This window comes from Fringilla coelebs (genome assembly GCF_963513975.1).
Source record: "Fringilla coelebs genome assembly, chromosome: 6".
NCBI classification, from domain to species: Eukaryota; Metazoa; Chordata; class Aves; order Passeriformes; family Fringillidae; genus Fringilla; species Fringilla coelebs.
In genome coordinates this window covers 10,269,891-10,280,957 of record NC_140034.1, presented here as the reverse complement: position 1 = coordinate 10,280,957, position 11,067 = coordinate 10,269,891, and the positions used below count along the sequence as shown (strand labels likewise).

Here is an 11,067-nt window from a genome sequence, read left to right as displayed (position 1 = left end):
GAGCAGGAGCTGCATGGCTCCTTTCCAAAAGCTATGGGACACAGGTGGTTAATGCAGGCTCCCTGGATAAAGCTCAGCACTGACTGATAATCTTCCTCTCCTCTCCTGTCCCATGGCAGCCTGCCAGCACCTGGCACTATTTTGAGCGCCCACAGCACAAACAAACAAGCGGCTGCTCCATACAATCCATGATGGGCACCCAGGGCACAAGGGCGAGTACTGCCAAAGACCAAACCAAAGCTTTTAAGGTGAGGGGGCAGGAGCATTAATCTCTCTCTTGATCAGAGGTTTTCAGAAAGTCCCACCTGGGGTTGGTCACAGTATCCACCTTTTGTCAGGACACATTCTTTCTCTGAAATACTTGCAATTGCTTTGTACAAGCTGAAACAAAAGCAGGGTCGCATGGCAGCAACACGAGGGAACACAGCAAAGGTAGTGCGTGGGAAAGGAAACCAATTAAAAAGAAGTATTTTCTAGTTGGATGCAGGCATTAAAGACTGGCTTGCTGCTTTGAGCACAATTGTTAAGCCAGCTACAGGTGCTGTCTCAGATTGCAGGGACTTGGGCTGAAAGCAGACAAATGTAACAGCTCTGATGGGTTAAGAATATAGGAGAAACAAGATGCATAGAGAGAGAAATGTTTTTATTAGTCCAGCTGATATAGCTAGAAAAAAATAGACAAGTTTTCAGGCAACTCCTTTCATTAGGTAATTGCTGTGAGCGCAGTAACGACGCTGTGTTGAGGAGAGGCACCACTAAATGAACACTCTCTGATTACAAGAAGCAAAACCAGCTATTTGCCAAGCGTCTGTGAACAGTGACATGAAGCACAGCATGGGGGATCTAAAGAATATACAGAACCAACCGGTCGTCGCTTGCACCATTTTCTCTTCCCTGCTCTCACAAGCTTCATACAGAAAACTCCTGTGCTGATTAACTCAAATACAGGAACACCCAGTACAGAACAAAACTCTTACATATGATCTCTCCCCCACCCAATTAACTTTGAAACACATACAAAGCTGTATTAAAAGAAAAAAAAAATCTTATCTGAAATGTTCACTCAGCCTTTTCTTACCAAAATTAAATTAGCTTACCCCAGCTGGAATCATCTCTTCAGCTAAGTGACAGCCTGCAATCACAGCCTTAGAAATATCACAGCCTTTACAAAAGAAAGCTTCAGTTATCTACACAAACCTATATAAAGCTGCACGCCAAGGAGCTTTGCATCAACCTCTCATCACGCTCCCTCCATCAAAGCTGTGTTTTAGCAGTGGGTAGAGCTGTTGAGCAGGTGCATCTGCACGAGGTGCAAAGGCTGCTCTTCCCAAGGGTCTGATGCTCCCAGTTAGCAATACTTGTGGGAAATGCTGCTCCTGTATGTTAATAAGGTGATGCTTCCACACAGCAAGCACACATGTACAGCCATTCTGGAGAACAGACCTACTTGATGCAATCTTGAGCTCATACCCCAAGAAATACCTGAGCTTGCAAGCCAGGCCCAGTTAGGAAAAAACTATTTAGCATGTTTTAATTGACTTTACTGCTCAGTTTTAGGTTCATGGGGCAACCGGTGCAGGGGCCAACAAGAGTCAGCTGACTAAAGCTCATCAGCTGGTATTTTCTGGTAAGTGGCAGCTTCCAGCTCCCATCTCTGCCCTGGCTGAGCTGAAATCCCTTGAGAAGCATGGGCTGAATTAATCTCAGTTTCACCTCACCCCTTACACTCAAAAGAGCAACTGGTTGTTTACACTAGCTAGGTTGAAGACATGCTCCTCCCCACAAAGCAGCTCAGCATCACTAATAGCATGGGCTGGAGTCTGACCTCAGAGCCTTGCCCTGCACCCCCCAAGGGCCCATCTGAGAAGAGCAGCAGCCCTCTGCACCCAGCCCTCTCTCCCTCCCTGACAGGAACCAGCCTGGCTTGCAGTACTCAGGCTAATGAGAGTTTACAGTTGGCATGAGCATTTGCACAAGTCAAAGCCTTGGAGGTAGGGCATGTTTGCAGTGACTCATGTTTGACATTAGTTCTCAAATTTACAGCAACTACAATCAAGTTAAGAGGTTCAACTTCTGAAACTGCTTTAACATTTCAACTCAGCTGGTCTGCAGCAGCACACCTAGGAAGATGTGCTTGCACACAAAACCAGACCTAGCATAACTAAGAAAACCAAGTCACTTAAATCTCAAAGACATTCAGTTAACATATCTAAGACATCTCAGGCCAAACAATAGTTTATTTCATTTCATTTTCAGCAACATCTCAACCATCAAAAAAATAAACTCTAACACAGATGGATGGAAGACTTCTCTACAGTGTAACTAAGTGGGCTCTGACCCCAAGGGTTTGAATTGGAGTGACATTTTATTATTCATCCAATAAGTTAGGAAGCATGAGAATAAAGTGCTTTATTTCTGAGCTGGCATGAGGTCATCAATGGACTGGCCTTTTTCAAGGCGCTTCTCCATTTCAATGAGAAGCTTCACTCCATCCACCACCATCTGCACCAGCTCCACCTCAGAGAAGCCGAGACGATCAGCATTGGAGACATCAAACACTCCTCCAACAGCAGCTGTGTCCACACCACCTGCAGCAAGAGATTCAGTTACAACATTGACCTCAGCCAGAGCAGGTGAGTCTGCCTTTCTTCCCTCACTAGCTTGAGGCAGGGACACAGCAAGACCATTCTCTACAAGCTGCCACTGGTGCCTCATCCTACATGCAGGAAGATAAAGCTATGTGTGACTGCCAACATGAACCACAGAACATGCAATTAGGCCAGCTCTTTATTCTTCTGACCCATGAGCAATCTAACCTCAGGTCACAAGTACCCACTGGAGCCATCTCCTAGACACAGGTTAAACCAGGATCCCCACCCTTGCTCATGAACAAGAACAGCTGTCCCCCAGTCCACCTTATCTGGTGCTCAAAATGACACACAGGACATTAACTAGACAGCCAGACAAAGTACATACTAAGTAGAGGACTGGCATCCTCAAATCCTCCACTATACAATTTGAAAACTCCTCTCTCCATGTGCTTTACAAGGGTTTCTTTTGGATGGTGTGACAGGCACTGACAGTGTGAACCAAGAGATGGCTCTGGCCATAACCAGGCACTTGCTGGTGTCTTAGGGCAGACTGACTTAGCCCATCAGTGTTATTAACTCTCACCTGTGCCTCGTTTCTGCAGCCGAAGTCTCTTGAGGACTTCTCCAAATTTCTCATGTTTCCCAAGGTGTGGGAGCTTGATGTGCACACCAGCACGGAGACCTGTTCCAAGGTTGGATGGGCAGGTCAGGATGTAGCCCAAGTGTGGATTCCACATGAACTCGTAGTTTTTGGCCTTGAAGAGACTTTCTATCTATAGATAGAAAGAATGAATGTTTAGTGATTGTTCTCTACCTTAAGACTGTAGAACATCCATTAGTGCTCACTTGCAGCTTCACTCAGCAACAGCCACAACACTTAGAACAGCTATTTCAGCCACATAAGCCCACTCCCTACAGAAAAAATGGCCACCAACAAGGGGCTTAAGGCCTTCATCTTGCTCCTAGCAGTGAGACAGGCCAAGTTTAAAAGCTACACTCCTTATGTCACTATCTGTTGGGAAGCTGGATTTAATGCATGTCAAGCTGGCACATCCCTTAGATCAGGAAAGGGGCTGGTAAAGCTCAAGCTCATATCAAGACTAGAAATAGAGAACTTGAGTCCAGCTTTGCCCATGCACATTCAAGCAATTTCTCCTCCTCCCCAAGGTGTCTCAAAGCTTTAGAGAACTATGTAGAATTTCTTTAAAATACAGTTGAGACATTTGGATAAGGATGCCACCACATCAAGCACACATTCTAGATTACACAGCTACAAGGCTTTTTGCCAAAACACCTGTTTTGGGGCCCTCACAGCTCTGGATCTCATCAGGATGTTCTCAGAGATCCAGGCTATAAAACACAACCATGGAGAACTCTAGAGAGGGCTTGAAAACTGCGTTCTCGGCTCTAACCAGAGAGCCGTGTGCCATTTGAACATACAGCTCAAACAATAGTGATTTACCTTTGTTAGTCCAGTACAGAAGCGGCTGAATACTTCCTTCATGTTGCCACCTTTCTGCATGGAAATAACTCTAAGGTGATCCTCCTCATTGATCCAAACAAGGAAAGTCTTGTTATCATTGTGCCTAGGAGACAAAGCAATCAGTTTGCTATCTTGCCCACCTCACATTTTGAAGATGGCACCAAATTGCTCATCACTGCAGTTTTTAGTTCAAGATACTCAGCTGCTTCAACAAGACTGATCTTCCTTCTTTTGCCCACACAGGACCAGAGTTAAGCTGGTAGTTGTTACCCTACTCTTTTCAAGAGCTAATTTGAATTGGCCTTTACAGAGTGAATAATAACATGCCATTACTTAGTCTTACAGTATCAAAACCTAAAACCTCCTCATCCCCCATCTCAGTTATGGCTCCAGCTTACAAATTAAGGTATTTCTGCTCAGCAATTTGCAGGAATGTGATCAATAGACTTTGAGGGCATCCTGTACAATAATGTTCATAATGACACCATGTATAACAAGCCTTTTTAGCAGTATTTTGTCAGAGTATGTCAAACTGCACTTTGTACCTTACTTTCACTATGAATTTTAGATCAGGGCTCTTCAGAGATGCTATATAAAAAGCTTCTGAACAATGGGCTCCTCCTGCCCCAGCTTGCAGCTGACAGCAAGTACTATAATCCGTGTTTATCTTGCTAGTAATTTCTGAACTTGATTAGGATCAAAAATTAGCTAGTACCCGAGGAAAGTTATTTATGCAGACAACACTAAGACATTACACACTTCAAGTCTGTAGATTAGTCATGCTCAGATGACAGCGCTATCTGGTGCTGGCAATCTGCAGGTAGATGATGCAATCTTAAAGGTGACCTACAGAAACAAAGTGTGCTTCCTCTGGGTTGTACTGAAACAGCTGCAGTAATAAGACTGGAGCATTCCTGTTGATAAAAACCTAGCCCTTAGCTTACAAGGGAGCAAGTTAATTATGCTGCAGAAGCTCCTGAGATGCAGTTTTATGTAGGTGACCTACATTTAAAACAAGCAGAATCCTTCTATTCCACACCTCTGCATCAGTCAATTCCTGTCACCGAGTCTCCGGGGATAGGGGGGAGATCTCATCCCTAGCATAGATAAAGCCATACCAGTCCAGCACCACTGAGTTTCTGCAAGCAGAAGTGAAGGGACTACAAGGGAGTAACTATGCATCCAGGATCAACCCTGAGCTAAGACAATGCTATGGTGTGTACCACAAGTTACTCACAACCCTTGTGGGAAGAGCCAACTGTAGTGGCACACCTGCTCCTTTGCAAGTGATCTACTTCCACAAGCTGATTCAGTTTTTGCATAGTAGCTCACTAACCCATGCAGGCTCTTGTTCTGGGCTAACCAAGCTGGCTTGTTCTTACCAGCATAAGAACACTTGTCCAAAATTTGCTGGTTAATTGCAAGTTCTCTGTAGAAGTTTCTCATCAAATACAGTAATATAAGGTGAGAAGGTACTACTTTGCCCAGTAGTACAAGTCACCACTGAAACAGCAAGACTAACTTCTATGACTGCTTCCTAACCAACATACTTACCAGATACCCCTAGCATCAGGCCAGTCTCTTGCCATCCCAGATGCCAACAGAAGAGGAGAAACTGGCTTGTCAAACAAGAAGTGGTCATCAATCAGCTGCTGCTGCTCTGCATCAGTCATGTTCCTCAGAGCATAGTACTTCCCCTTGAGATCACCATCCAGACTACCCAGAGCTGAAAGAGAGAGACTCTTTTAGAATGGGACTGAAGGTTCTATACTTTCCCAGCACTTTGGAGACCACACACAAAGTATGGCAATGTTTGATCTGCTGGGTCTGGTTCCTCCCTTGCTTTCATCTGCAACAGCAATGCCCTTGTGGCAGAACCTGAGGCAGTGTCAGATGATTTGTCTGCACCTTCCAGGCTTACACAAGTAGCCTTTATTCCCTTATATGCAGTATAGAATCATTACTGCTGCTGAACTCTACAGAGACTGCTTTTCTTCCAAGGAGAACCAAAGTTATGAATATAACAAGCAGTATTATTCTAGTCAAGGACTGTTACCCTGCCCTTGAGAGGTTTTGAAACAACTGCACTCTCAGCCTCCAGAACTGCACCTTGAGCACTGGGAGGCAATAGGGGAAAAAAAAAAAAAAACCCTGAAGAGCTTCAGTGAAAACCAGTGCTTATTCTAGTCAGTTGCAGATTTGGAACAAGACTACATCTTTAAGCAAGCTGAACATTAATGAAAGTCAATTAAATGCAGCCACAAAACACTGCACCCCATGACTCAAGCCCTGTAGTTGCTACATACCTGTTACATTTCAGGTTTGAGCCCTGATGAACCAACCTCTTTCCCCACACACACAGACAGAAGCTTTTGAGATCAGCAGAGGTCAACTTTAATGCAGTCCAACTTCCCTCTGCCATGTGCTCTTGCTCTCAGCTACAAGCTGCAATGCTGAGGCAGCTCTAAAGCAATGAGCCTCTTCCAGGGAAAGCTCCATGTTCAGACTAAGTCTCCAGGGAGGTGCCTTTTGCCAAGTGCCTCCATTTTCAAACTGCAGAGAACACCTCTTGCACAAAGGACAGAGCCGTGTCCCCACTGCACCCAGTTCCCACCTTACCTTCAACAGACAGCTTCTCAATCGCCCGCCTCTCTCCTCGACTGCAGTGCGGGGGAAGGCAGAACCCACGGATGCTCCTGCCAGTTCTGACACGGGAACTGAGCACGTAATTGGCATCCAGGTCATCACCTCCCTGCAAGGTTAGAAAACCAGCAAGGACAACCCTGTTAGTAAGATACCTAAACACGTGCAGCCCCTACGCATTTAAGAATGCACTTTACACCTGAGGCATTGACTCCCTGGCCTGTAAGCCAGTGCCTCACTTCAGGGCTGTTTTCTTCAGCATCACATCGAGTATCTTTGTAACACAACTCTTGCTCCGAGGTCAAGGCTACAGCTACTAAGTAGTCCTAGAAGACAGGGATATGACCAGAACATCAGTTCCACGTCCATTTCAGACTGTGGTCTGGGCTCCTGTTACCCCTGACAGATTTGCAATCCAGAGATATCAACATGAGGCAAAACCTTCTCTAGGTAAGTGTTTATTCTTACAAATAAGAATTATTCATTTCTGTTCTCCCAAGTCTCTTTATTTTCAATATGATTTATAGCTAGTAAGGAACTCCCAGAGTTTGGCTTACGGTAACATTTAAAATCTGTAAAATGATTAAGAATCCTTATACCTAGCCGTAAAAATATTTATTCAATAGCATGACACCATCAGCTGGTAATTAATATCCAAGATCAGACGGAAGAAAGTGCTTAAATTTTATGACAGTCCTTGACTTCCAGGACAGTGTTGTTTAGGTTGACTGTTAGAGCCCACAGCTCACAGAAACACACACTGAAGGTGTTTGGCACAACCCACACTGCAGCACCACCTGAAAAAAGCTCCCGCTGCACACAAGTTGCCCAGCCACTGACATCCCACAGCAGCAAGCTCTTCAGGCTGACAGCACCAGACTCACAGCCTAAGTGTCCATGCTTGGTGGAAGCAAGGGGACAGAGCCTGAGCAACCAGCTTAGGCAGCTGCCGACAACTTTACAGTCCTTAGACCAATAATCTGTAACTGATCAAAACTTTATACCTGCAGGTTATCAGCATTCAGGTCAGTCTTGTGCTGATCACTTGGTTTGTAGCCACCGTGCCTGTCTTCAATAACTGGATCAAAGAGCTCCTTGAACACTTCATAGGATTCTTCATCACCAGCCACACATCCTACTGTCATTATGAAGGGATGGCCTGGAGTGGTAATAAAGTCAGAAGAGCTAAGTTTGGGTGACATTTGGCTGTACTCCAGTGCAGCACTAACCAGGCAAGTTCTTTAGTGGCAAGTCTAGTCACTTAGAAGTTCATTCTTACATAGAAACATTTGGAGAGACCCTACATTTTACACTTCATCCAGTTCATCAAATGCAGTGCTATGGAAACCCATAGCTATTGTCATTAAACCAGGCTCATTTGTCAAGCTTGGTTTAGGACAAATTTGCACAGCACATCTAATTTGACTAGCTAATTTAGATCACTGCATAGAACTTTATGTCTAAACAATCACGCTTTGCTGCAAGCAAGCATGCTTTGCTTTTTGCTCCTTCTGCTACAGAGCTACAATTCTGTAGTCTGCTCATAAATGCCACCTCCACAAGATTAGTTTTAAGTCACCATATTCAAAAGCACCAGTTACTTCAGCTGGTTCACACGGAATAGTCTCAACGCATTTTACCAGGATTATCAACCCCAGTCTGAATGACATCATCCAGGGTGAAGCCACTGGGCGTGACTCTGTCTCTCAGTTTCTCGTATAAATCCAGGGTTAGAACTTTGGCCATGTGGTTGTTGTGGGTGCTCAGGTCCGGATACTCCTCATCAGGAGGCAGTCTCTGATTATTTAGTTGGGCCATTTTGATATTGCTAGAGTAAAAATAAATACTGTAATGTTAACATGTAAACACATCTGCTCCCCCTTTTTCATAGAAGTGCTAGAAAACATCATGTAACCAGTTTGGAATAGGAAGAGACCAAGACAGCCAGGTAAACTGACATTTTTTTCCCGCTTTCCTCAGATGAGTTATAATTAGAATGCACTTGGTTTTACTTTTTTTTTTTCTCTCCAGATTGAAAGTATTTAGCAGAGCAGTTACATAATTGAAGTGTCTGGGAATTGGTATGTCAGATCACAGCATGAAACATAGCTTGATGGAAACACGGTCTCCCAACAGAGCCATGCCTTTAGAGCAGCCTCTCAATGCTTTAGATTTGTCCCTCAGTAGCTTGAGAACTTTGGGTTCTCAAGCACTGTCAAGAAGCACTTCCAGTCAGGAGGGAGAACAGATCATTATGCAGACCTAACGATCCCATTACCTGGGTTGTCAACCCCAGTCTGGATACAATCATCCAGGGTAAATCCACTGGGAGTCTGTTTATCCCTCAATTTCTTGTACAGGTCCGGGGTCAGCACCTTAGCCATGTGATTGTTGTGAGCTTTCAGGTCAGGGTACTCCTCCTCAGGCTTGTACTTCATCTTCAGGAGGTTGTGGCTGTTTGAGAAGGGCATGGCTGACCCTACCGCAGTCACTAGGGGAGAAAGACGGGAAGCCTATCACTGGGGGTTTGGCAGCCTCCAGACCGCCCGGGGGAACGCCAGGCACCCAAAAGGTCACCTTGGCTCACGTTCCACCCGCGCCCTTCACACCTTTGCTGCTACACCACCTTCCACAAGCGCCAAGGAGGAAAGTTCGTTCTTCACCTCCAGCAGCCTTGCCCCGTCCCCACCATCCCGGCCGCAGGGGCACGGGCTCTCCCGCCTCCGGGGCGCCGCCCGGGTGAGGGGACGCGCCCAAGGTCGTGCGGAGCAGCCGCTGCAGCAGCGGGCGGACCCCGCGCGCGGCCCCGGGGCAGGGGGAGCGGCCGGGCCGCCGCGAGCCGGGGGGTGCTCGGCCCCGCTGGGACCCCGGGCCGGCCGGCAGGTGAGCGGGGCGGCACCGCCGCACCCTCGGTGCGCGGCCGCGCCTCCTCTCGCCGCTGAAGCGCGAGGGGAGCCGGAGGAGCGACGGCGCCCTCCGCGTCCGCGGACACCCGGCTGCTCCCCGACCGGGGAGGGGAGGGCAGCATCCAACAAGCCCTTACACAACAGACGGCTCCCTCAGGGGACCTGGACGGGGCGAGCGTATGTAACTACCCTGCTAAATACCGGGTTAATCTGGTTTTAGAGCCCAACCAGCCCGGCGAGCACCTGCGCCGCTCCCCGCGCCCCCCGCACCGACTGCGCCCCTGCCCCGCGCCGCCCCTCGCGCTCCTCCTCAGCCGGACCGGCTCCACCCCACACAGCGGGGGAGGAAAAAAAAAAAAAAAAGAAAAAAAGAAAAAAAAAAAAAACTAAAAAAGAGGGGGAAAAAAAATTCCTTTGTTTAAAGGCTGCAGAACGGCTCGGCTGCCCCGGGACTTACCGCGGGCTTCGCAGCTACAGCAAAAACCTCCGCAGCGTTCCACGTACTACACCGCCCGGGTCCGAGTGAAGCTCCAGCGTCCCCGCCGCGCATCTTTTATATAGAGTGCAAGCCCGCACCCCCATTGGCCGTTATTTATAGCCCATTCATTCCATTGGGCCGCGCAGCGGCGGGCGGGGCGAGCGTTGCGAGCGTTGCGCCGGCGGCCGGGTCCGCGGTCGCCGCCATTTTGCTCGGCGTCGGGGAGGTCGGTTGTGGGTGGCGGGATCCGCCGGGGCGCTGCCGCGGCGCTGAGGCGGCCCCGGCGCCGTCCGTTAATGCCAGTGTGAGGGCAGGAATCCCATCTCGTGTACCGCCGGCCAAGGCGTGCCACCGCATACCAGCGTGGCTGGTTACAGGCTTCACACCTTTGTCAACACCTTGGTCGGGGGTTCAAACACGGCTCTGGTAACGCATCATCCCACAGTAAGGGTTACGTGGCGGGCGGACTGGCCGTGCTGTGAGCCTTGTGAGCGGCAAGGGCCCCGAGCTGGCAGAAATCCCTGAGGGGGCTGCGGATGTGGCGCCCAGCCCCCTGCAGCTCGGTTCTGCAGAGGGAGGACCTGCACCTCGCCTCCAGCACCTGCGAAACCGTGGGCTCATTTTACAGTTTAATTTGAAAGGAAGTAGGGTGACGGTGTAAATCGCAGTGAATCCTCTGCTCTTGTCATGTGCCAAAAAAAACCCCAACCCTTCAGCTTTTATTGGAGAGAGGGTGATTTCCTGCTAAAGACAGGCACAAGAACTCTGGGATCTGACCCATGTAAAGCTCACCTGAAATTCACGAAAATAGTGAGTTCCACTGGTCTTTTTGTAGGAATAAGCAGGTTTGTCCCAAAGCAAAGATGCAGCTGAGAATCTTGCTATTTGCAGAAATTGCAATATGTTAACAATGTGAATGAGTATCTTGATTTGACTTTCACCTTTACATAATAGTATCTTTATCTT

At 47.7% G+C, this 11,067-nt stretch overlaps 1 protein-coding gene across 2 annotated transcripts; it reads right to left on the bottom strand.

Moving 5' to 3' along the window:
• Positions 1-2,217: 2,217 nt before the first annotated feature.
• CKB (creatine kinase B) lies at positions 2,218-10,152 on the bottom strand. 2 transcript variants are annotated; one of them, XM_084208480.1, is made up of 8 exons: positions 10,081-10,152; positions 8,996-9,208; positions 7,722-7,876; positions 6,694-6,826; positions 5,629-5,800; positions 4,054-4,177; positions 3,175-3,364; positions 2,218-2,588 (listed from the first exon to the last, which is right to left on the bottom strand). In XM_084208480.1, exons 2-8 carry the CDS (start codon positions 9,186-9,188, stop codon positions 2,410-2,412), a joined length of 1,146 nt encoding a protein of 381 aa, XP_084064606.1. In that variant the 5' UTR covers positions 9,189-9,208; positions 10,081-10,152; the 3' UTR covers positions 2,218-2,409. The 2 variants fall into 2 exon arrangements, with proteins under 2 accessions (XP_084064606.1, XP_084064607.1); XM_084208481.1 differs by lacking the exon at positions 8,996-9,208 and adding an exon at positions 8,358-8,545 and having other exon boundaries at positions 10,081-10,146.
• Between the last annotated feature and the right edge of the window lie 915 nt (positions 10,153-11,067).

Coding starts and splice junctions, on each gene's coding strand:
- CKB (XM_084208480.1), bottom strand. CDS start 9,188: ATGCCCTTCTCAAACAGCCACAACCTCCTGAAGATGAAGTACAAGCCT. Junction 7,877..8,995: donor GACTGGGGTTGACAACCCAG/GTAATGGGATCG, acceptor TTACCACTCCAG/GCCATCCCTTCATAATGACA. Junction 2,589..3,174: donor GCTGCAGAAACGAGGCACAG/GTGAGAGTTAAT, acceptor CTCTTGCTGCAG/GTGGTGTGGACACAGCTGCT.